The sequence below is a fragment of the Ranitomeya imitator genome, chromosome 1 (assembly GCF_032444005.1).
Source record: "Ranitomeya imitator isolate aRanImi1 chromosome 1, aRanImi1.pri, whole genome shotgun sequence".
Classification (NCBI taxonomy): Eukaryota; Metazoa; Chordata; class Amphibia; order Anura; family Dendrobatidae; genus Ranitomeya; species Ranitomeya imitator.
The window spans coordinates 225,623,301-225,647,044 of NC_091282.1; the positions used below are offsets into that span (position 1 = coordinate 225,623,301).

The 23,744-nt window shown below is 49.4% G+C and overlaps 1 protein-coding gene across 1 annotated transcript in view; it reads left to right on the top strand.

Moving 5' to 3' along the window:
* The window catches only part of P2RX6 (purinergic receptor P2X 6), a 71,898-nt gene extending 67,813 nt beyond the window's left edge, over nucleotides 1–4,085 (top strand). Inside the window, exon 12 of the mRNA XM_069754313.1 lies at nucleotides 778–4,085. Coding sequence (XP_069610414.1) covers nucleotides 778–843 — 66 coding nt within the window. The 3' untranslated portion in view covers nucleotides 844–4,085. The remainder of the gene's footprint in view (nucleotides 1–777) is intronic.
* The last annotated feature ends 19,659 nt before the right edge of the window (nucleotides 4,086–23,744 follow it).

Here is a 23,744-nt window from a genome sequence, read left to right on the forward strand (position 1 = left end):
TTACAGGTTGGAACCCTACTTGGGCACCACTACACAGGTTACGAGAGCCGTAAATCTCCATATAATCCCGGTCTACGGACTGGATTCTGGCACTCTTCCTGCTCCTGTGACTCTCTCCCTCTGTATGCTAAATGCAGATTGTATGTGATACAAACGATTAGCCCTTACAAGGGCTGTTACATACCTCCCAACTTTTGAAGAAGGGAAAGAGGGACAAAGTTTACGTACACACACGGCTCCGCTCCATACACCTCGTACACACCCGGCTCCGCTCCGTACACATCATACACACCCAGCTCCGCTCCGTACACCTCATACACACACGGCTCTGCTACAGAGCAGCGGCAGCCATATATGTGGTGTGTGGCTCTCTGACAGTTACATTAGAAGGAAGCGAAAACAATTCTTCGGATGATCATTCCACCGTACTTTGTTCATGGGAAAACCCCTTTGTTTAACTGTCACCTATTGCATATAAAAAAAAACTGTGGTGAAAATAGCACATATGACAGGGCCTGCATATGAATTTTGTGTCAGGGCCCAGGAGCTTTTAAGGCCTTCATCAGTCAATGTTGTAGTTATTGTATTTCTCAGCTATCTGGATAACGCTAGTAGTAATAATAATAATAATAATACTCATATCATGGAAATAAAATACAATATTATGATCATCTAAATGTTACTGTTTGGAGCAGTATAGTATGTATAATTCGTGTAAAACTTGTTATTGGACAGAAAATCTTAATAACTTTGTGTTTACAATTTTATCTTGTTTAGGCTAAACCACCGAGGACACAGAAAGCTCCGGATTCAAGTTCATTACAAAATACTAGCATAGAGTAAAGATGACCAGAAGTATTTTTCGAGGCCTTATTTATCGATCCAAAGGCACAAGATAACCTTTCATTGTGTTAGAGATAAAGTATTTATTGCTCTTAAGATTTACTACCATGTTACCAAACACAGCTTTATCAAAGAAGCATAAAGGTCAACAATTATAGAAGCACAAGTGTCTGTTACGTGCAGGGGTGGATTAAGGGTAGCCAGGGCCCCGGGCTGTTCAGACACTGTGGGCCCCCCAGTCATGTGACGGGGTCATGTGATGGGGTCATGTGACGGGGTCATCATATACCTGAACCAGATTATTCCAGAAAAATAGTTGCTGTGTGAAACTATAACATGTCAAACATCCATTGATCTAGTCAATTTACCCTTCAGTTCAGTATATAGTATACGGTGTATAGTGTCAGTGTATAGGTAACACTGACTCACCAGTGACGTCTCTAGGTGAAGTCCTTCATCTTTCATGCAGCACAGACCGCCATCACTTCATCTAGCCATGACTGTCTCTGCAGGAAATAACACAGTTATCTCGAGCTCCACTTGCAGAACACATTACTTAATTTTTCCCAAACACCACATTACACCACATGAAGAAAAAGAGGCGACATAGTGTCACTCTGCACAGTAACAGGACTGCCCCCCCATTTAAAACAGTATATTCAAAAAAATAAAATAAATACATCACTGCAGTAATAATATCCCTTAATTAGCCCCTATGGTAATAATAATATCCCCCATCCTGGCCCCGTGTATCTCATTCCTAGCTCCAGCCTTATGTTCTCCCATCCTGCCCTCATGAGTATCCATCCTGCCCCATATGATCTCCCCATCCTGCCCCATCAGTCTCCATCGCATCCATCCTGCCCCATGATCCTGCACGATCTGTCTCCAATCCTGCCCCATGTCTTTCATTCTGCCCATGTCTCCAGTCCTGCCCCCAGTGTGTCCAGCATCTCTGCCCCCAGTGTCCAGCATCTCTGCCCCCAGTGTCCAGCATCTCTGCCCCCAGTGTCCAGCATCTCTGCCCCCAATGTCCAGCATCTCTGTCCCCAGTGTCCAGCATCTCTGCCCCCAGTGTCCAGCATCTCTGCCCCCAATGTCCAGCATATCTGCCCCCAATGTGTCCAGCATCTCTGCCCCAATGTGTCCAGCATCTCTACCCCCAGTGTCCAGCATCTCTGCCCCCAGTGTGTCCAGCATCCTGCCCCCAGTGTGTCCAGCATATTGCCCCCAGTGTGTCCAGAAATATTGCCCCCAGTGTGTCCAGCATATTGCCCCCAGTGTGTCCAGCATATTGCCCCCAGTGTCTCCAGCATATTGCCCCCAGTGTCTCCAGCATTCTGCCCCAGTGTGTCCAGCATATTGCCCCCAGTTTGTCCAGCATCTCTGCCCCCAATGTGTCAAGTATCTCTGCCCCAGTGTGTCCAGCATATTGCCCCCAGTTTGTCCAGCATTCAGCCCCACAATCTTGCCTTGCGCAGGCGTGTACTATGGAGGATAGAGAATGAACTTCAATCCAATATTGCAGCCAGCATGCAGCCGGCGGGTAAGGAAAGGGTGAATCAAACACCCAAAAACCCAGCCCCTATGGCTGAAGATTGTTCCCTCCAAATTCAGGTGACAGAGTCCCTTTAAAGGGGACCCGTCAGGCTATGTGCTTTTAATGAAATAATTATGGTGCATTTTTCTTAATTTCCCCCCAATTTTTTTTAAAATGTGAAATGCATCAAAAAAACCATGTGGAATGACGCCCCACAACCCCCATCAGAACGATCTCAGGCTGAAACCTCCTGCATCCTTCCGCCCCCCGCACCGGCCCACACCACATCCGAAACCGGCGAGCGCGAGTCCACACTAGCATAGGAGACAACTAAAAACATTTCACGTTTTTCCCCATTGTGCTCACAAATGATAAAGTTTTCAGTTATCTCCAACACCAACACAGACCTATGCTCAGAAATGGAGCAGGCCGATGCAAGGAGCAAGAAAACGCAAAAAATCTCAACCCACGATCACTCCAACAAAGGTCACGAGCCCCCACTCCACATGAGTTCCTTGATGCATTTCACATATTTCCCAACTTTGCTCACAAATGCATCCAAAAATCATGTGGAACGAAAGCTCATAACCTCTGCCAGAATGATCATAGGTTGAAATTTTTTGCGCCCTCTCTTTCCCTGCACCGGCCCACACCAGATCCGAAACCGGCGAGCACGAGGCCACACCAGTATAGGAGACAACTGAAAACATCTCATTTTCTTCCCCATTGTGCTCACAAATGATATGCTCTCAGGCATCTCCCACACCAACGCAGGCCCACGCTCACCGGCTTCAGACACGGTGCAGGCCCACGCAAGGAGCAAGAAAACGCAAAAAGTTTCAACCTATGATCATTCTCGTTCAAATATTTTTATTAAACATTTTGAAATTTTTACATTGCATTTTGTAGAAAATAATATAATATGCTTTTCAATTGGGGAAGTGGGGATGGGAAGAGGGAGGGAATGAAGGGGAAAACAATACGGGGAAAGGGAAAGAAAGACAGGTATATGAATGAATGTATAAGTATGATTAAACATAGTATCTGTTGCTTAGTATCTATACCAGCAAAAGAAGTGACAGACATACATATGCTTAAATTTAGCCAAAAATCTGTTGCTTGTGGAGTGCTCTGTCAGGGCGAGGGGTACTCGGTACCGGGTGCGGTGCTCACAGGGGAATGTCACGGTGGCTGCGACCTGGTCCGTGGCCTGGGACATCCATGTAATAGGGAAAGGTCTTTCAAGGGATAAAGTTTATGTTCGTGACGCCACCTGTGGTATTCAGTCAGGGTGACCAACGCTGCTTTAAGGGGTCCGCTGGGGTGATGATATGGCAGCTAGATGGTATACCTTCCCACAGATGAAGTATATCCCCGGGGCTTCCCAGTATGTAGATGTGAATGGTGAATGGCGCAGTGAAGAACGAGGACACAAGGTTGCAGTCTCTTTACCTTTACTGAAGACTTCAGCATCCACAGTCCAGGGCACCAGACCACAGGGCAGGCAGAGTCCGGCCGGTTCAGAAGCAAGTCCAGAGTCCCCTTGTCCAGGTGGAAATCAATAGCCTCCCCTTGCGCTGTAGTGGTGTAGTCCCTTACTGCATAAGCTTCAAATAAGGTCCTCACAGATGTAGTGTCTCTCTCTCTGTCCCCCATATAGGATAGGACAAAACCCGTATGACTGGTGACTTGAGCCTGTTTATAGGGTCTCTTAGATAACCCGGCTCTGTGGGGTGTCACCGTGCCTCCTGGGTGTAGGTGCGGACAGGTAACATGCAATTAGCTGTCCTGCCGGTCTCTGAAGTAAGGCGTAGAGGTCCCTACTACCTTTGTGTCCCGGCTATCGGTGTTCTGCGCCTCAGAAGGAGGCAGACTGTTCGGGACTGGTCCCCTTCTGGTATCCTCTCCTTTGCTTTGCCTTCCTTCACGCTCGCTGCAACACAATTCTGCCTTTAAAATGTCTCTTTCCGGGAGCTGCAGCTCTTAGGGCATGCACAGCTCCGTGGACCCTCTGTCCTCCTCAGACTGATGTCTGGAACTTTCTGACTGTGGAGACCTGGGTGTCGTAACCAGTGCCTTCCCCCTCCCATCAATCCCGTAATGAAACACACACAGTCCTAGGTGGGTTGAACAGGTCGGTCACAGTTTATTAATTAAATAAGCAGAGAAAGGCAATTACATATCGTAACGAGCGGCTCGCGCCGAGCTTCTGTCCGTGATCGACAGGGGAATTGGCCCAACGAGCGGTTATGACCTTTGCCCTCCTCCGCTTTCTCCGCTGTGACTTAATAAAGGTTACCAGGGTTAGTTATAACAACGTACGTATGTAAAAACTTTTTTTTTTTAAATATTACAACCTAATTCACATTTACATTATCCTGCGGGTTAGTTTCATCATTAGCCTTTAAAAGGGACGGTGGGTGGGACAAAAGCTTCCAGGTGTCCGCCGAGAGTGAAAGAGAACGTTCTCGGCCGGACACCTGGATTTAACCCCTGTAGGAGTGGCCGTAGGACTCCTCCCCTCTAGTGCCCACTGGCCGGCTGGGGGTCTTCTAATTAGTGCATCACTAAGGGGGAGTGATGCTAGGGGGGAACTGGCACAGACCACCTTTTCGTGCAGCTCTCTCTGTGTGCTCCCCAGTCAGAGACGCGCACCTTATTCAGTACCGCGTCTGCCAGACTGTGGAGACCTGGGTGTCGTAACCAGTGCCTTCCCCCCTCCCATCAATCCCGTAATGAAACACACACAGTCCTAGGTGGGTTGAACAGGTCGGTCACAGTTTATTAATTAAATAAGCAGAGAAAGGCAATTACATATCGTAACGAGCGGCTCGCGCCGAGCTCCTGTCCGTGATCGACAGGGGAATTGGCCCAACGAGCGGTTACGAACTTTGCCCTCCTCCGTTTCTTCCGCCACAGAGGATCCCTTGTATTACCTACGCGGGACTCCAACCCCATCCCTCAATGTTAGGGCCTGTTCAACCCCATCCTGTAAACCCGACAAAAAAATATCGAGGCCAATGTCCGTTAGGTGAACTCCGTCCGGTCTTAATTGTGGCGTGTTATCCCCTTGTAGCGGGAGGTGACGAATCACGATACCGCCTCTTCCTTTCACATATTTTCCAATCCGCGTGTTGAATTTACCCCTTGTCCGCTCTATGGCTTTTTTATCTCTTGCTCCTCGCCAGACGGCCCGTGGCGTTATATCCGACCACACCAGTATTATGTTCCTGAATAGACAGCTGAACCTTTCCATATCCGTTGTCACCCATTTGTACAATTCGGCCACCTTTTGTTTGCCAAGGTCATTGCCACCCGCGTGTACCACCATTATCACCGGGTGTTCCGCCATCCTTGCTATGCCAACCATCTCCTTGAACACCTGTTTCCACTGGAGGCCTCTGATACCCCTCCAGTTAACTTTTATGCCCGGGAGGTAAAGATTTGTTCCTCCTGGCCGCAGTTTGGCCCTCTTTTCGGCCCAGTAAATGTAGGAATCTCCTACCACCCAAACTTCAACCCCTGTAAGAGACAACACATGTTAATTAAGCAAGTCAGGTCTTATGTATCTGGCGAAGCATGCGGACTTCCAACGACCCATTCTCTGCACTTCGGCCTCTGACACACCTGCCCTAGCTGCTTCTGTGGCCGCCCCTATCCTGAACGAATGTGTCCCGTACTCTTTTGGATTTGCGCCGGTTTTTTCCAAGCATAGCTTGAACATCGCCTGAAATTGGTACTTGGTCAGAGGGGACCCGTCTGTATGAGTGAAGAAAAATCTACCAGCGTGTCTTATCACGGCGTATCTTCTAACCATTTTTAGCGGGCAAGCTGGGCCATCTGTAGAGTTAACCAGGACCCATGTGCCCCTACCAGTGGGATCGCATTTGGATTTTCTAACCCTGATGCGCAGGGCGTCGCTGCATATAACTATGTCCTCATTAATTAGGCCTCCTTCCGACGCGTTTTTTGACCGTGGTAGCAATTCGCTGATACGCAGTGCTCCGAAAAAGACGGTCGCAAAAGCTGCCGATATGAGGGCCGCCTCATATTGTGATGAGCAGACTGACTGGGATATCGCAATCAGGTCCTGCAATAATCTCAGTGAAATGGGGCGGCGACATTCTTGGCTTGGCTGAAGCCTTTTCCAACCCTTTATGGCTTGTCTTATGCAGAAGGACTTAGTTACATCTACCCATCCCAATAATTGAAAGAAAAATGCTAGCCCCCGATAATTTCAATTGTGCCGAGGTGCCCGACGCCCCACCTTCCCTCATCCGTAATAGAAAATCAGTTGTCACCGCGCTTCGTGCTCGATCGCATTTATCGCATTTATCGCATTTTATCGCATTTATCGACTGGCCTACCCCGAATTAGTGAGCACCACTCCTCCCAAGCCTTACCATACACCTGCCAGGTAGCTGGCGAAACGGAGGCCCGAATTAAGGGCATCAATGATTGGCCACAGGGACAGTGGACACAGAATACCCCGGGGTTGCGCGTTGGGCTGCTGGATTCTGAAAGCCTGCCAATTGGAAAATAACAATGGGTTAATGATATTCTCGTCGACCTCCGCCACCACGGTGGCTCTACACCAAATATTGTTTTCTAGGCATAACAGCGCAAGCCGTCGCAAAAGAGCAAGTATGGGCAGGGATCAAGAAGACATGTGATTTAAACTCTTCGCTGTTTCCGTATTTTTAGTTTGGAAACGAATGTTCATGTTCCTCAACTGAACGGCCCATAACTCCATCGCTGCTACTACCGCAAACAATTCCCATAGGGCTGGGTCTTGGCCCCACTTTGTTGTCGTCCATTTCTCTGGCCAACCAGATTTGCAACGTTGGTTTTTATAGATTGCTGCAAAACCCTCTTTTTTGTTTCACCCTATTGTCAGCCCTTATTCCTTGCTTGTGATCTCTCCAGCCATGATGCATGTGTGACCGTTGTACGATTGTAGGAACGTCTGCCATACTAGCAGATCTGCTTTTAGCGAACGAGTGAGCCTAATTCTATGGCCGGGCTGAGAAGCGCCTTTTGTCGCCAGAGATAGTCTGTGCGAGAATGCACTGCCAACCGGCATTACGCGGCAGGCGAACGTCAGTAGACCCAATAAGCCTGCATTTGCTGTAGGGTTACCTTGTTAACTTCGCGGAAGCCTTTCAACATTTGCAGGGTTTTTTGTATTTTATCCTCTGGAAAGCGGAACACCATCATGTTGGTATCTATTTCAATGCCCAAAAAGGGCAATACATTACATGGACCCTCCGTTTTCTCCAGTGACAATGGCACGCCGAATTTGAGTGAGATAGATTTGAATTTTTCTAGTAGATCGGAGCAGAGCTTTGAATTTCTGGAGCCGACGAACAGGAAATAGTCGAGGTAGTGAATTAGGGATTTACTGCCCGTCTCGTACCGAACTACCCAATCTAGGAAGGTGCTGAATAGCTCGAAATAGTGACATGAGATGGAACATCCCATTGGGAGGCACATGTCAAAGTAATAGTATTGGTCCACTTTGCAGCCCAGCAGGTGGAAACATTCGGGGTGCACGGGTAGTAAACGGAATGCCAATTCAATGTCGGATTTGGCTAGTAGGGCGCCGGGTCCGGCTGCCCGCACTAATTCTACCGCCTTATCGAAAGACGCGTATGAGACAGAAGCTTCTTCTGGGGAAATTGCGTCGTTAACCGAATCGCCCTTTGGGTGGGATAAATGATGGATTAGGCGGTATTTACCGGGTTTCTTTTTTGGTATAATGCCTAACGGAGATATTTTAATGTTTTTGAAGGGGAGCAACGTAAAGGGGCCTGCTACCCTACCCAATTCTTCCTCCTTTCCAATTTTTTGTCTAAGAATTTTGGGGAATTCGCGAGCCGATTTAAGGTTATCGGATAGGGTTGGCGTTCTTGTTAGCCTAAAGGGAATAAAGAACCCGTTGGTGAATCCCGCCTGCAGCTGCTGAGCCGCTTTCTTATTGGGGTAGAGCTTTAGCCAGGGGGCCATCGCGGTTACGCTCACTGGGGTTCTGCCTTGTTTGCCCTTTGTATGCCTGACGAGTGCACCTTGATGCTGGGTGCCCCCCCCCCCGCAAGCGGAGCATTCGTGTCTGAATTTGCATAGCACGTGGAAACGGCAGTTTCCCTCGTTATATAGCCAGCAGGCCCCGGGTTTTCGCACGACTACTGAGCTCTGACCTGCGGCTGTGGAGTATCCAGTGGTCGTGGCTGAAAAGGGGGGCTGCTTTTGGGACAGCATCAGCTGCAACCACACGTCCGTTGCTTTAACCCCCCAGCCTAGATCGGGCTGTAGGGCCAGACGCCTGCGGAACTCCTCGTCGTACCGTCGCCAGGCTGAACCGCCGTGCGACTTGTACGAACTATATATCATGTCCTGATATATAAACAATTCGGAGCAGCGTTCCGGATGTTTCTGGCCCATAATACAGCCCAATACTGCGAAGGCCTGGAGCCCATTATTCATGGTTAATCCGATTTTCGATCTCCCCCTATCAAAACCCATCTCGTTAGCTTTATCCACCGTTTGTTGGTCCACTGATAACAGCGACCATATGTCAATATAATCGTTGCTCCATATTTTCTGTCTCGTTTCCTGGTCTATATAAGCGCCTAGCGGGCTGATCCCACAGAAGAAGGCGTCTTTGTGTAGATTAGCGGACTGTGGTGTTGAATTGTTCACCACATTTCCCCTTGCATGAGATAATTGTAGGATTATCTCCTTTAACGCTGAAGTTAGCTCCATTTCCTTTACATTAACCCCGTAGCGTAACGTTTCCTCGCTATCCTTGGAACACTCACCGCTGTGTGACTCTGGACGAGTGTACTCCGAACCTGGAGGAACCCCCGCAGATGTTGACGGGGTGATGTCGCAGGACGGGGAAACTCTGGCTCCCGCTACAGCGAGGCCAGTCCCTGGCCGATGCCTTGAATATCGTGCGTTGGAGCCCGATTACAACCACGTAGTGGCGGATTGATGGCTCTGTCTTCCGCGACTGCGTGGTGGTTGTTGTGGCTGGAAGCCGCGGGGGATTGTTCTCCCCGGCTGAAAGCCCTAGAAGGTGCCCGTGATTTAGAGGACTTGCCACGTGCATGATGACTCCTATCCGGACTTAGCGATACCTCGGACCCCTCGGATGTTGCTGATGACAGCCATCCTGAGGCCCGGGATCTGCGGTGGCTCCTGTGGGAGCTGCGTCTGCGACGGTGACGGGAGGGACGTTTAGAGGGGTAGCCCGAATGGCGACGGGAGTTATCGGAGGAAGATTGGGAGGACGTGCGGCGCCTACGCCTTCGTCCGCCGTTACTATGCGGTGTAATGGGGGAATTCTATCAGTAGACCGAGGGGGATAATTGGCCGTAGATGGTCCTGTAGTGCTACTTAGAAGTGGGGGGGTTAGGAGGTAACTGTATTCCTCCCTATTGCCGGGATTTAACGGGGCGGCGGTTAACGGATAATTTTTATTAGGATATTGGGCAGTGGGGGGAGGTGTGAATGTGTCCGTGCTTGGTGCATTTACTGAGATTTCGCAGTGATTCCCGCTGAGCGGCTGTTGAGCGCCCTGCTCGGTCCTATGGGACCGAACAACGCGTTCTTCAGCTGCCCTGTGACCTCTCCGGCCTGACCCCTGATACCCCAGTGCAGGCATCAGTGCTGCGTCTGCCGGGGGTAGGCTGGAGGTCAGGCCAAGTGATAAGTCAGCACGCTGATCGGTTGAGTTCGACCGATCGGCACACTGTGGGGAAAGTGAGGGGTTAAAACCAGCCTCCAGGTTACCCTCTGCGAGCGGCGAATATGAGTCCGCAGGGAAGGCAACCGAGGACTGGCCAGCGCGGTGTTCAGCACTGATATGCGGCGATCGGAAGTGGGTGGGCGGGGACCGGAAGTGGCTGGGCGGAGCCTCCCAGCGCTCCGAGCGGTGCCCGAGGCCTCCGGAAGACACCTGCAGCTGCGAGGTGGCGAGGCCCTCCCCTCCCCGACCTGGAGCCGCTCCGGGGCGCGGGGTAAGCGGGCGGATCGCCTTCCACCCGGCGCCACTACCGGCCTCTCCGGAGCGGCCGGGGAAGGGGGCGACACCATCCGCCGCCGGGCGACGCCGGACTTAGCCCCGCACAGCCAGGATGGAGCAGCCGGCGCCAGGTGGACATCGCCGCCCTCCGCCCCCACCGGAGTCCGGATAGGAGCCGGCGAGGAGACGCCGACCACCCTCCGATGGGGGCGACGCCCGGCTCTACCCCGCCGCCTTCGTGAGGTCCCCAGACCATCTGCAGCCGAGGGCCCCGATACCGGCAGCGGCGCGGAGAGGGGCCTCTGTCCAATGATTGGGGCCGCACCAAACGACGGACTGCAGGGTGCTGGCTCTCCTGAAGGCAGCAGAGGTGAGCTTGGCCCGAGGGGGCCCGTGGGCGAAGGGGTAAGGGAGGACTACAAACCTGGGTGACCCAGGGGAGAAGGGGTACTGGGGGATGGACCTAGGGGACCAGGGGGCGACGGGGTAATGGAGGACGGACCTATGGGACTAGGGGACGAAGGGGTGAGGAAAGACAAACCGGGGTCGGGAGAAGGCCCAGGGAGGTGAGCCCTGACACCGATAAGAATGGCCTGAAGCCAGTGGTCACCTCTCTGTTCCACTCCTTTCCGCAGGGCCTCGACCAGGGGGTCCGACATTACTATGGGGATGCAGGCACAAAAGCTTCCAGGTGTCCGCCGAGAGTGAAAGAGAAAGTTCTCGTGTAATGACCAGAGGTCCGAATAAGATCCAGTGAGTCACAAACCAAGACCAAGGCAGAAATCTCCAACGGTGTTTACTCAAAGGCAAAATAATCAAGGTAATATGGAGAATATTAAGGCAGATGCACCCCAAAGATACACTAGCTCAGCAGCAGCTGAAATCACTGTGCCACTCCAAGGTCTCCTGAGAACTGTATACTACAACAGACTAGTAAGAAATTTACCTAACAGGCAACTAAAAACAGGAACAAGTGTAAATTGAATATAGTGTTACCAAGGGGAGGCCCTGGAACGGCACACTGAGTATAACTTACACAACTCTAATATAAGATACACCTCTAAAGTAACAATTTAACACTCTGAGCAGAGATACCCGGGTATCTATAACTATGGTACTGTATCCTGAGATGGATTTCCTCTCAGGCAGGAATCCGCACAGGCTGCAGCCAGTCCATATCTTCAGCGTCAATAAGTTACAGCAAGCTCCTCTTGTCTTGTCGGCCGATGCCGAGCCCAAACGCCGGGGACTTAGTTAGTGGTCTCACGATGTTGTCTCTGCTTCTGTAGCTCCTAGGAATGCTTCCACGATAACCCGTCCGTCTCTGTATCAGCAGTCTGCCCAGACTTGTTTCTCCACTCAATGCACAGGGAATCCACAGACTTCCAAATTCGTACTGGGTTCTTAGTAAAGTCTCAGTCTTTTCTTAGATAAAGGGTTAGCTCCTCTCCAGGAAACGTTAGCAACACAAGTCTCTCACAGAGTTAAACAAAAGGTTAGCTCTTCTCCAGGGGAACGTTAGCAACAAAAAGTCTCTCAAAAGCTTCTTTTCCTCCAAAAACACTTGCAGTAAATCCACACAGTCTCTTTTTAAGATCTCACAGCAGCTTCTGCCTTTGCTTCCCGCCTTTTTTCTCTCAGCTCTCACTTCCTAGTTTCACTTTACACACGAGACACTAGACCCCACTCCTCAGCACACATTGTCTCTGGGAGTTTTGCACGGTCCGTCCTCTGCTGCAACAGGCAAAAACCACAGGGTCCTAGTGCCCTCTCAGTGGGACCACAGTTCACCCTCTTACATGCCACCCCACTAGAGGTTGGCGTCCTCGACATACCTTCCCACTCAAATTCATCTTGAGCATATCGCTGAGGCGGTATTCCTGCCGTAGATCGTGTAGTTCTCCTGAGTCCTACATCAACAGGTGCGACCTAAGAGGGAGCTAGAGTCTCTTCCGTGGTCGTGTTAGTGGGCGTAAGTGGAGTTGTCTCCTCCTGCGGCTCGATGTCCTGTGATACAGCGTCAGGACCAAGCAGTTGACCTGATGCACTCTCCTCAACAACATCCTCCATATCCCCAACATTCTCATCACCCGAGGCCAGATCGGTCACAGGGGGCAAATAAGCAGGCGCAGGAGTAAGCACACCATCAAACTCAAGATCATTCAGAGCTTCCGCCCCTTGAAACATGGCCTCTGGCTCTAGGGGGGTAGGCGCCAAATCTTCAAACCAGCACCGCTGTAACATGTTACGATGCAAATTATGGGTTGGCCCCCCTGTCCCCACCGGTTCGACCTCGTACACTGGAATCTCAGGGTTCACCTGTTTTTTTATCAGATACGGTATCGCCTCCCATCGGTCACTCAGCTTTCCTGACCGTCGTTTTGTCCTCACCAACACTCTGTCTCCCGGAGAGAACAGCTCTGTTTGTACAGGTCGCGTGTCCTTATGGACCACCTGGCGAAGGCGGTCGCCCACCACCTGATGCACCACCCTCAACCGCCGCCGATGCTCTCGTACCCACTCGGATGCAGTCCGAAGGGGGGCGGAGGAGGGATCTGGTATGTTCAAATCCTCAATGTCTCGGCCAGGTCTACCAAACATCAACATGTGTGGTGAGTAACCAGTAGTACTGTGCACCCTGTTATTGTAAGCCCACATCAATTCGGGGAGATACTCAGGCCAGCATGTCTGTTGCTGACTCTCTAAGGACCTCAACATTTGCAACAGGGTCCGATTAAAACGCTCACACGCCCCGTTACCCTGAGGGTGGTAAGGCGTTGTTCTCGACTGCTCGATACCATAGAGCTGGTGCAACTCTTTCATCAGCGTCCCCTGAAAGCAGGCCCCTTGATCTGAATGTATTCTCTGCGGACACCCGAACACTTGGAAGAAATGTCGGCACACTGCCTCAGCCGCCGACTTGGCCGTCTGATCTCTTGTCGGCACCGCTACAGCATACTTGGTAAAGTGATCTGTCATCACCAGGCAATAGGAGTATCCTGACGTAGAGTACCGTATCAACACGTAGTCAATCATGAGTAGTTCCAGTGGAGCTGAAGTCTTAATAGACTGTGTGGGAGCCCGCTGCTCAGGGCTTTTGTTGAGCCCACAAATTCGGCACTGCCGACACGCGTCTGCCACCATCCCTCCCAACTCAGGGCAGTATAGGACTCGCTGCAACCACTGAAGTGTCTTTTTACTTCCAAAATGGGCCCCCTTCTCATGCGCCTCACGAGCGACCACTGGCCCCATCTCCACAGGAATTATCAGTTGGTACCGATGCTGCAGCTCCGATGGCAGGTACACCTTACGATACATAAGACCTTGTTCCACACACAATTTATCCCATTGTCGAAGGAGTTTCATTCCTTCCATGGACAACTGAGCCTTGTCCTCTGCACTGGGCCAGGCCTTGTTTTGTACCCAACGGCGCACAAGTGCAACGTCCGGACACTCATCCTGGACTCTTGTCCAATCTGAGGGTGTTTTACCCAGGACACAGGGCATCCCGGTGGCCACCCCACTTGAGTGTACCACACTTTGGAAGATAGGTATTTGCCCCAAAGCTGGAGTTTCAGTATCCTCAAGTTGTTCGTCAACATCTTCCGCGGATGACCCAAGGGGCACTCTTGACAATGCATCTGCATTGCCGTTCTCTCGACCAGAGCGAAATTTAATACGGTAATTGAACTTGGCCAGTCTGGCGACCCACCGCTGCTCCAACGCCCCCAGTTTTGCATTCTCTAAGTGAGCTAGCGGGTTGTTATCTGTCATGACTAGCACCTCAGCTCCTGTTAGAAGCGTTCTGTCATTGCCCACACCAGGGCCAGCAATTCCAGCCGGAATGAGCTGTAGTTAGCCTGATTTCGCTCGGAGTCTCTTAAAGATCTGCTGCCATAAGAAATCACTCGTTTTCGGCTGTCCTGCACCTGTGCTAGTACTGCCCCCAACCCATGAAGACTACCATCGGTATACAACAAAAAAGGGGTGTCAAACCGGGCGTAGGCCAGCAATGGGGCACTCGTTAGGGCGGTTTTCACTCCATCAAATGCCTTTTTCTGTCGGGGCCCCCATGGAATGGGGTGATTTCGAGGACCCAGCGCTGTCCCTCTCAAAAGTTCATTCAAGGGACTCACCACTTGTGAGAATTTAGGCACAAACCGCCGATAGTATCCTGCTAGGCCCAGGAAGGCCCGCACTTCTCGCAGGTCACAAGGAGGTGGCCACTCTTGTACCGCCTTAATCTTACTGGCTAAAGGTAGTACCCCGTCCGGGGTCACCAGATGCCCCAAATATTCAATCTGGTTTCGTAACAGTTGACATTTCTTTGGCTTTATTTTCAGGCCGTAGCTCTTGAGCCGCCGGAGAACTTGACGCAGCTTCTCCAGATGATCTTCAAATGAGGTTCCGAACACCACAATGTCGTCTAGATATATCAGGACTGATTCAAAATTTAGATCGCCCAAGCAATGTTCCATCAGGCGTTGGAAGGTTCCCGGGGCGGTAGCGAGGCCAAAGGGCATCCGGTTGAACTCAAAGAGCCCCATTGGCAAGACAAACGCCGTCTTGGCCCGATCTTTTTCAGCCATTGGGACCTGCCAGTACCCGCTTGCCAAATCCAACGTTGAGAAATACTTGGCCCGACCCAGGGCCGACAGGGATTCTTCAATACGGGGTAAAGGATATGCGTCCCGTACGGTGTGGGCATTCAATTTCCGATAGTCCACACAAAATCGGAGTGTCCCATCCTTCTTGCGGACCAAGACTACAGGGGCCGCCCAGGGACTCCGGCTCTCTCGGATCACTTGGTTGTCCAGCATACTGGCCACCATGCTCTTCACCTCTTGATAGAGCGCCGGAGGAATTTGACGATATCTTTCTCTAATGGGTGGGTACACCCGAAGTCCTCTCCATGTCGGGAAAAGGTCTCTTGATGTTCCCACAAAACTCTCTCCAACTGCTCCAACTGCACGGGGGTCAGCTTCTCCCGATCCACTCCCATCTGCTCCATGATCACATGAACATTCCATTCCTCCATAGGAGGTTCAGTCCGGCCTACCTCGACCGCGAATGTCCAGGATGACTGTTGGTCTGGTCGCAATTCGAACCCTGCATTTTCCGGCACCTTCTCTGCCGGCACGAACAGTTCAGCCAGTATGGTCCCAGCGGGAATTGCAACAGCTTCATCTAAAACATTGATGCATCGGACCGGCACTCGTCCATTCTTCACAATCGCCAAAGACCGGGCCACATGTACCTTGGCAAATGAGGAACCCTCTCGGGCGGGCTCAAGTAGCACTTCAAGCCCATTCAATCTCTGTGCAGCTCCCACAGGCAGCATTAAGAGTTCCTCTTGTCTGGGTCCCAGCTGGATCGGGGCCCTCGAAGTCACTCGGACCCGGCCCACCCGGCCACCTGGGACCGCACTTTTCAGCAAGTCGCAACTCAGCACTAGACGGTGTAGAATTCTCTGTGTGGGTCGGTGTCTTGTCGCACGGGCCCAGTATCGGGGTCCTTCACTGGCATACATCTGGTGATTCAAATCTCGCAGCACGTTCATTCCGAGCGTCACTTCCATCCCTCTTCTAGGGGGGTGATCCACCAGTACTACCCCTTTCTGCCCCAGCTCTTGACCAAACATTTTTAGTTGCATCCACACGATCCCTTTGACTGACAATTGACCATTATTTGCGGCGGTCAGTCGTATCACTCGGCCATCCTCTGGAATCACTAGTCGACTGAAGTATCTCTCATATACTTCTAGAGGCATTATAGTACATTCGGATCCCGTGTCAACCAAGCACCTCATCTTCCGCCCTTCAAACTCTGCTTCTATCACTGGACTACATGCAAACAAATCTTGTTCATTCCGTCGAGAGCTTTGTGTGGGTGGGGCCGCTGCTGCTTGCCCTCTCATGGCAGCGGCCGGAAGTTTAAAGCCGGCGACGGGGTTTCTGGGGCTGTAAGCGCCCGGCAGTAACGCGAGATGTGTTCCTGGCGGCCACACTTCCAGCAGGTGATTGTTCCTCGTGGGCGAGGCCTTGACTCATTCTGATAGGATGACCTGGCCATTTGCGGGGTCACCGTTCCAGGGGGTGGGGCAGGAGGTTCCCGTGAGGGGGTAGAGGCGGGATCAACTGTCAGTTGAGACAATTTCAGCTTCAACTCCTTCACCTCAGCACGCAAAGCTTGTACCACGCTTACCAGCCCCTCTCCCCCCGACCCTGATGACCCACCTTCCTCCAGCTGGGCACTGTTCACTGACCCCTCGGGAACATAGGCTGATTTCTCTTCCTTTTCCACTGCAGCTCGGTAAATCTGCCAGAAAGATTACTCTGGTGCAACCCGGGCCATTTCCAACAGTTTGTCCCAGAGAAGTCTATTGGCTAAACCGGTGATGAATTGGTCCCGGAGCAAGCGGTCTACCTCCCGGAACGCCCCCATGGCCCCCGGGTCTAGTCGCGGCATCTCATTCAACATCTCTTGCAAAATATTAGAGTACTGCATCAGGGACTCACACTCTCTCTGGGGACGATTAAAGAATAGGGACCGAAGCTGGGCCACACGCGCTCGGCCCCCCAAACTCCCCTCTAACAGTTCCAAAATCTTTTCTAATGTATCCCTCTCTGATTCTGGGCGCACCATCACCATACGCCTAATATCACCCTCCAGTGCATTTAATGCCAGCTCAGCACGTAACGCGGGGGTCAAATTACACATGCACAGAATACTCCGGATTCTCTCAGCCCAATCTTGCAAAGCCATATTGCGCCCATCGTATTTCGGCATGTGCTGAAGTAAAGCTCCTACAGGCACATACCCTCCCAGAGTCGCCGCGGCTGCCAGGGGAACCCCAACTCCCGAGGAGGATGCGGATACAGCGGGGTCATTTCCACCCTCGCCCTCGTCCATGACAAACACTGGATCCTGCCGACTACGCCAAAAATGTAATGACCAGAGGTCCGAATAAGATCCAGTGAGTCACAAACCAAGACCAAGGCAGAAATCTCCAACGGTATTTACTCAAAGGCAAAATAATCAAGGTAATATGGAGAATATTAAGGCAGATGCACCCCAAAGATACACTAGCTCAGCAGCAGCTGAAATCACTGTGCCACTCCAAGGTCTCCTGAGAACTGTATACTACAACAGACTAGTAAAAAATTTACCTAACAGGCAACTAAAAACAGGAACAAGTGTAAATTGAATGTAGTGTTATCAAGGGGAGGCCCTGGAACGGCACACTGAGTATAACTTACACAACTCTAATATAAGATACACCTCTAAAGTAACAATTTAACACTCTGAGCAGAGATACCCGGGTATCTATAACTATGGTACCATATCCTGAGATGGATTTCCTCTCAGGCAGGAATCCGCACAGGCTGCAGCCAGTCCATATCTTCAGCGTCAATAAGTTACAGCAAGCTCCTCTTGTCTTGTCGGCCGATGCCGAGCCCAAACGCCGGGGACTTAGTTAGTGGTCTCACGATGTTGTCTCTGCTTCTGTAGCTCCTAGGAATGCTTCCACGATAACCCGTCCGTCTCTGTATCAGCAGTCTGCCCAGACTTGTTTCTCCACTCAATGCACAGGGAATCCACAGACTTCCAAATTCGTACTGGGTTCTTAGTAAAGTCTCAGTCTTTTCTTAGATAAAGGGTTAGCTCCTCTCCAGGAAACGTTAGCAACACAAGTCTCTCACAGAGTTAAACAAAAGGTTAGCTCTTCTCCAGGGGAACGTTAGCAACAAAAAGTCTCTCAAAAGCTTCTTTTCCTCCAAAAACACTTGCAGTAAATCCACACACAGTCTCTTTTTAAGATCTCACAGCAGCTTCTGCCTTTGCTTCCCGCCTTTTTTCTCTCAGCTCTCACTTCCTAGTTTCACTTTACACACAAGACACTAGACCCCACCCCCCAGCACACATTGTCTCTGGGAGTTTTGCATGGTCCGTCCTCTGCTGCAACAGGCAAAAACCACAGGGTCCTAGTGCCCTCTCAGTGGGACTACAGTTCACCCTCTTACACTCGGTCGGACACCTGGATTTAACCCCTGTAGGAGTGGCCGTAGGACCCCTCCCCTCTAGTGCCCACTGGCCGGCTGGGGGTCTTCTAATTAGTGCATCACTAAGGGGGAGTGATGCTAGGGGGGAACTGGCACAGACCACCTTTTCGTGCAGCTCTCTCTGTGTGCTCCCCAGTCAGAGACGCGCACCTTATTCAGTACCGCGTCTGCCAAACTTTCCCTACAGACTACCAGTTATATATTTGTGGGGAGTCACCTAGTAAATAGGATCAGAAGCTCCCCCTGGTGGCCTGGAGTATGAAATGTGTTGCATGCTTGTGCTACCTGGATGCAGTTATCCTTCCTTGCCTCTGAACGTAGCATCACTCTCCCAGGGAGGAAAGCAATACCACTGTGACGACTAGGATCCTGGGGCGCCACACTTGTACCTAGGAGAAAAAAGTATAACTATAGCAGTAAGCATTTAATAACGTATATATATATATGGGTCTGTCCAGTCCTGGCCGCCTTAAGGTGGCCTAAGACCGATTGTGGGCCAATGTTCGGTTTATTCAAAAAGATTTAAAGTGGGGATAAATAAATCTGGTTCAAATTCCTCCATCGGATATCGAATCTGATGTCATCGTAGAGGGAGACCTATAGGAGGCCATAGGATGCTGTATTCCGGCTGATTGTAGAAAAGCATTACCTTTGTTCGGTGAAGTGATAGAGATAAGGCTTGAGGCATAGTTCACTTTGAGAGTTGATTCCTGTGTCCAAACGTAGGGGATCCCTGCCCGTCGGAGCCTGCACGTGATGTGGGAAAAGGTTTTCCTTTTCTGTAGAGTCTCTTTCGATAGGTCTTTAAAGAAGGCCAAGTGGCTGTATTGTGAAGAAAGAAATTCTGATTCCTTTAATATGTGGAGAAGTGCATTTCTTATCTAATTAGGATAGAAGGTGACAATTACATCCCTTGAAACGTCCTGGGGAAAAGATGACCGTCTGCGTATTCTGAACAATTTGTTTATTAAGAATTTTTCGCTGGTGTTTGGAAATGAGTAAGATACCATTGATGTACCGTAATTAATTTTTGAGTTGGAAAGTTTGGATTGACTCTGGGATTCCTCTGATTTTGACATTATTCTGTCTTTTATAGTTCTCCTAATTAGCCAAATTAGTTTTGAGGGTGGAAATATCCTTTTTAATCCTATCCAGTGATTCTGGGGGTAAGGAATAATTTTGGGAACTTTTTCTGGAAGAATTTATTGATTCTGAAGCGTAGCGGGGCTCCGCAGGGGGTTCTGACTTAGTTAAATCAGCGTCTTTAGTCACGGATAGTAGCGTGTCTTTAAAAAGTTTTTTTTTATAAAAGCTTCAAATGCTATAGAGTTGTTTTGTTTCTTATGGTCATGTAGTAAGTCCCTGTCCCCATCCCCAGTATCTTCATTTTTCAAAAGGTTCACTGAAATTAGGAAGGTTTTGAGCATGTCAATCATGAAACCCTCCGTTGGCTGATTGCCCGATGCAGGGATCTCTTCAATAAGTAATAAACCAGGGGAGGACCCACCTATATCAGAATTTTCAACCTGTGAATGGTTCTCACATGAAACATTACTCACCGAAGAGTGTGTAGATGAGGTGTAGTCAGAAAAGTTATTTTTAATATAGTCCGATGTGTCTGTAATTTCAAAAAATTCTTCTGATCGTATGCTGTTTATGCTTTCAATGGATCTATGAGAACTAACTGAGTAATTTGCCTGGTTGCACTCATCGCCTCCACCCCCCAAGGTCTGATAAGAAGATTCATATCTCTTGAAGTTGGTGTCAATAAGCTTGCACATATAGGAGTGCCACTCAGGAGTAATTATTGGTTTTCCCAGATGTCCTGGGAGAATCTCAGAAAGTTGGACGTTAGTGTTACATCCTGATTGTCTGTGGTGGGGCTGCAAGGAGGACATATGGCATCATAATATTGCATATTAATTTGTGAGGTTAGGGTATGAAGTTCTTTTTCCCCAGCTCTCTTCCCTGATATGGGCTGCAGGTTATATGGTGTGTGGGGAGTCAGGGACTGAGAAGGTCTGCTTACCTTCATTTCCTTCATATGCTTGGATTTTACCGGTATGGGGATCTTACTCTGTCGCCCACAGCTTCTCCAGCATGCAGGAGCGTCCCTGTCTCCTGCTGAGCATCGTGTCCCGCTGCCGCCATTAGTTGCTCTCTCTGCAATCTCCTCCCTCCGGGTAAGTTCCACAGCTGGCTCCCACGGTCTGTCTGACGTGAGGATCTCTGGGCAGGCATCGCTGCAGTATCGCGTTACCTTCCTCCGACGCTGCTTTGTCTTGTGGCCGGGACTCAGCTGCTGCCTGCATCCTCGGCACATATGCCGGAGCATCATGCCTCAGCAGGGGCGGTGAGAACGATGAATCACTTCTGGGTCTGTTTCTCTGGCTCCCGGCGTGCTGAATCCCCGCTTCACTCCGGCTTCTCTCCACAGCGCTGCGGGTCTGTTCCGGAGCTCCAGCAGGGGTGAGTGCCCTGGCGGTCAGGGTCTTTTGGGGCGGCAGTGTTCCCTGCAGCTTTGGCTTGTGCTGGGTGTGGAGAGGGTCAGGCTTTATGACTACAGACCTGGTCTGAGTCTTTCCGGGAGTCTGTAGGCCTCCACTGTTCCCCCTCATAGTTTTCTGGCTCCAAAGAGGATCTTTCCTTGTAGGGTTGGATCCCTTCAATTTATGGCTGTTCCTTGGCATGTTATAACGGCTCCAGGGATCCGAATATCCACTTTTAGTAAGCTATTATAAGCTTTTTTAGGGGTAGTTGTGGGAGCTCCTAAGAAACAGGACTTCTCCCTTCCCCGGGCAAACCACGCCTAATTTCTGAATTTTAAGCAGCACTATGGGGTTGTAAAAGGATCGACTGGCTTTTCTTTTAAAGGGCTGAAGTAATATAATTGTTTTTTTTTTTTTTGTGGGGGAGAAATACATTTCCTTTAAAGCCAGGGAGTACAACATTAGCTACACTTTGTAATAGGGGGAAAATGGCAAGAAGGGATAAAGACATGCGAATGTATAATATTAATAGTAATACATAACTCTTATTATTGTCATTAAACTTATACCATTATTATTCATGACCAAGAAATTCCAAATTGGGAAAAGGGATAGGATAGACCAGGGGCCCTCAATGTTTTAATTCTAGCCAATAATTGAGACTTATTTGTATTGTCCCCAGTTAGGAATATTTCTTACAAGCAATATTTGTATTTACTTTTATTTTAAGATTTTTTTCTTGTATCTGCAGCACCCTCCTGAGTCTTACGTTAATTGTTTGAACCTTGTTGCAAACGCTTGCAACAGTGTATCTATAGATGATTGTATAATTATGTCCTTATAAGAGCCATGCATGTATAATAGAAATCTTAGAAAGTTCTATGCTGAAGAATCCATCCTGCTGTACAGTTAGGGCCAGAAATATTTGGACAGTGACACAAGTTTTGTTATTTTAGCTGTTTACAAAAACATGTTCAGAAATACAATTATATATACAGTTAGGGCCAGAAATATTTGGACAGTGACACAAGTTTTGTTATTTTAGCTGTTTACAAAAACATGTTCAGAAATACAATTATATATATAATATGGGCTGAAAGTGCACACTCCCAGCTGCAATATGATAGTTTCCACATCCAAATCGGAGAAAGGGTTTAGGAATCATAGCTCTGTAATGCATAGCGTCCTCTTTTTCAAGGGACCAAAAGTAATTGGACAATGGACTCTAAGGGCTGCAATTAACTCTGAAGGCGTCTCCCTCGTTAACCTGTAATCAATGAAGTAGTTAAAAGGTCAGGGGTGGATTCCAGGTGTGTGGTTTTGCATTTGGAAGCTGTTGCTGTGAGCAGACAACATGCGGTCAAAGGAACTCTCAATTGAGGTGAAGCAGAACATCCTGAGGCTGAAAAAAAAGAAAAAATCCATCAGAGAGATAGCAGACATGCTTGGAGTAGCAAAATCAACAGTTGGGTACATTCTGAGAAAAAAGGAATTGACTGGTGAGCTTGGGAACTCAAAAAGGCCTGGGCGTCCACGGATGACAACAGTGGTGGATGATCGCCGCATACTTAATTTGATGAAGAAGAACCCGTTCACAACATCAACTGAAGTCCAGAACACTCTCAGTGAAGTAGGTGTATCTGTCTCTAAGTCAACAGTAAAGAGAAGACTCCATGACAGTAAATACAAAGGGTTCACATCTAGATGCAAACCATTCATCAATACCAAAAATAGACAGGCCAGAGTTAAATTTGCAGAAAAACACCTCAAGAAGCCAGCTCAGTTCTGGAAAAGTATTCTATGGACAGATGAGACAAAGATCAACCTGTACCAGAATGATGGGAAGAAAAAAGTTTGGAGAAGAAAGGGAACGGCACATGATCCAAGGCACACCACATCCTCTGTAAAACATGGTGGAGGCAACATGATGGCATGGGCATGCATGGCTTTCAATGGCACTGGGTCACTTGTGTTTATTGATGACATAAGAGCAGACAAGAGTAGCCGGATGAATTCTGAAGTGTACCAGGATATACTTTCAGCCCAGATTCAGCCAAATGCTGCAAAGTTGATTGGACGGCGCTTCATAGTACAGATGGACAATGACCCCAAGCATACATCCAAAGCTACCCAGGAGTTCATGAGTGCCAAAAAGTGGAACATTCTGCAATGGCCAAGTCAATCTCCAGATCTAAACCCAATTGAGCATGCATTTCACTTGCTCAAATCCAGACTTAAGACGGAAAGACCCACAAACAAGCAAGACCTGAAGGCTGCGGCTGTAAAGGCCTGGCAAAGCATTAAGGAGGAAACCCAGCGTTTGGTGATGTCCATGGGTTCCAGACTTAAGGCAGTGATTGCCTCCAAAGGATTTGCAACAAAATATTGAAAATAAAAATATTTTGTTTGGGTTATGTTTATTTGTCCAATTACTTTTGACCTCCTAAAATGTGGAGTGTTTGTAAAGAAACGTGTACAATTCCTACATTTTCTATCAGATATTTTTGTTCAACCCTTCAAATTAAACGTTACAATCTGCACTTGAATTCTGTTGTAGAGGTTTCATTTCAAATCCAATGTGGTGGCATGCAGAGCCCAACTCGCGAAAATTGTGTCACTGTCCAAATATTTCTGGCCCTAACTGTATATGTGTGGTAGTGTATACTGTTGTTAGAAACTACCTGTTGTACCTAAGTATCCATGCAGGCTGTGGCAGTGATCTGGCATAACGCCGCAGTTACTGTCCGGTCCTCACTATCCATGCACTAACCGGATGTAGTAGT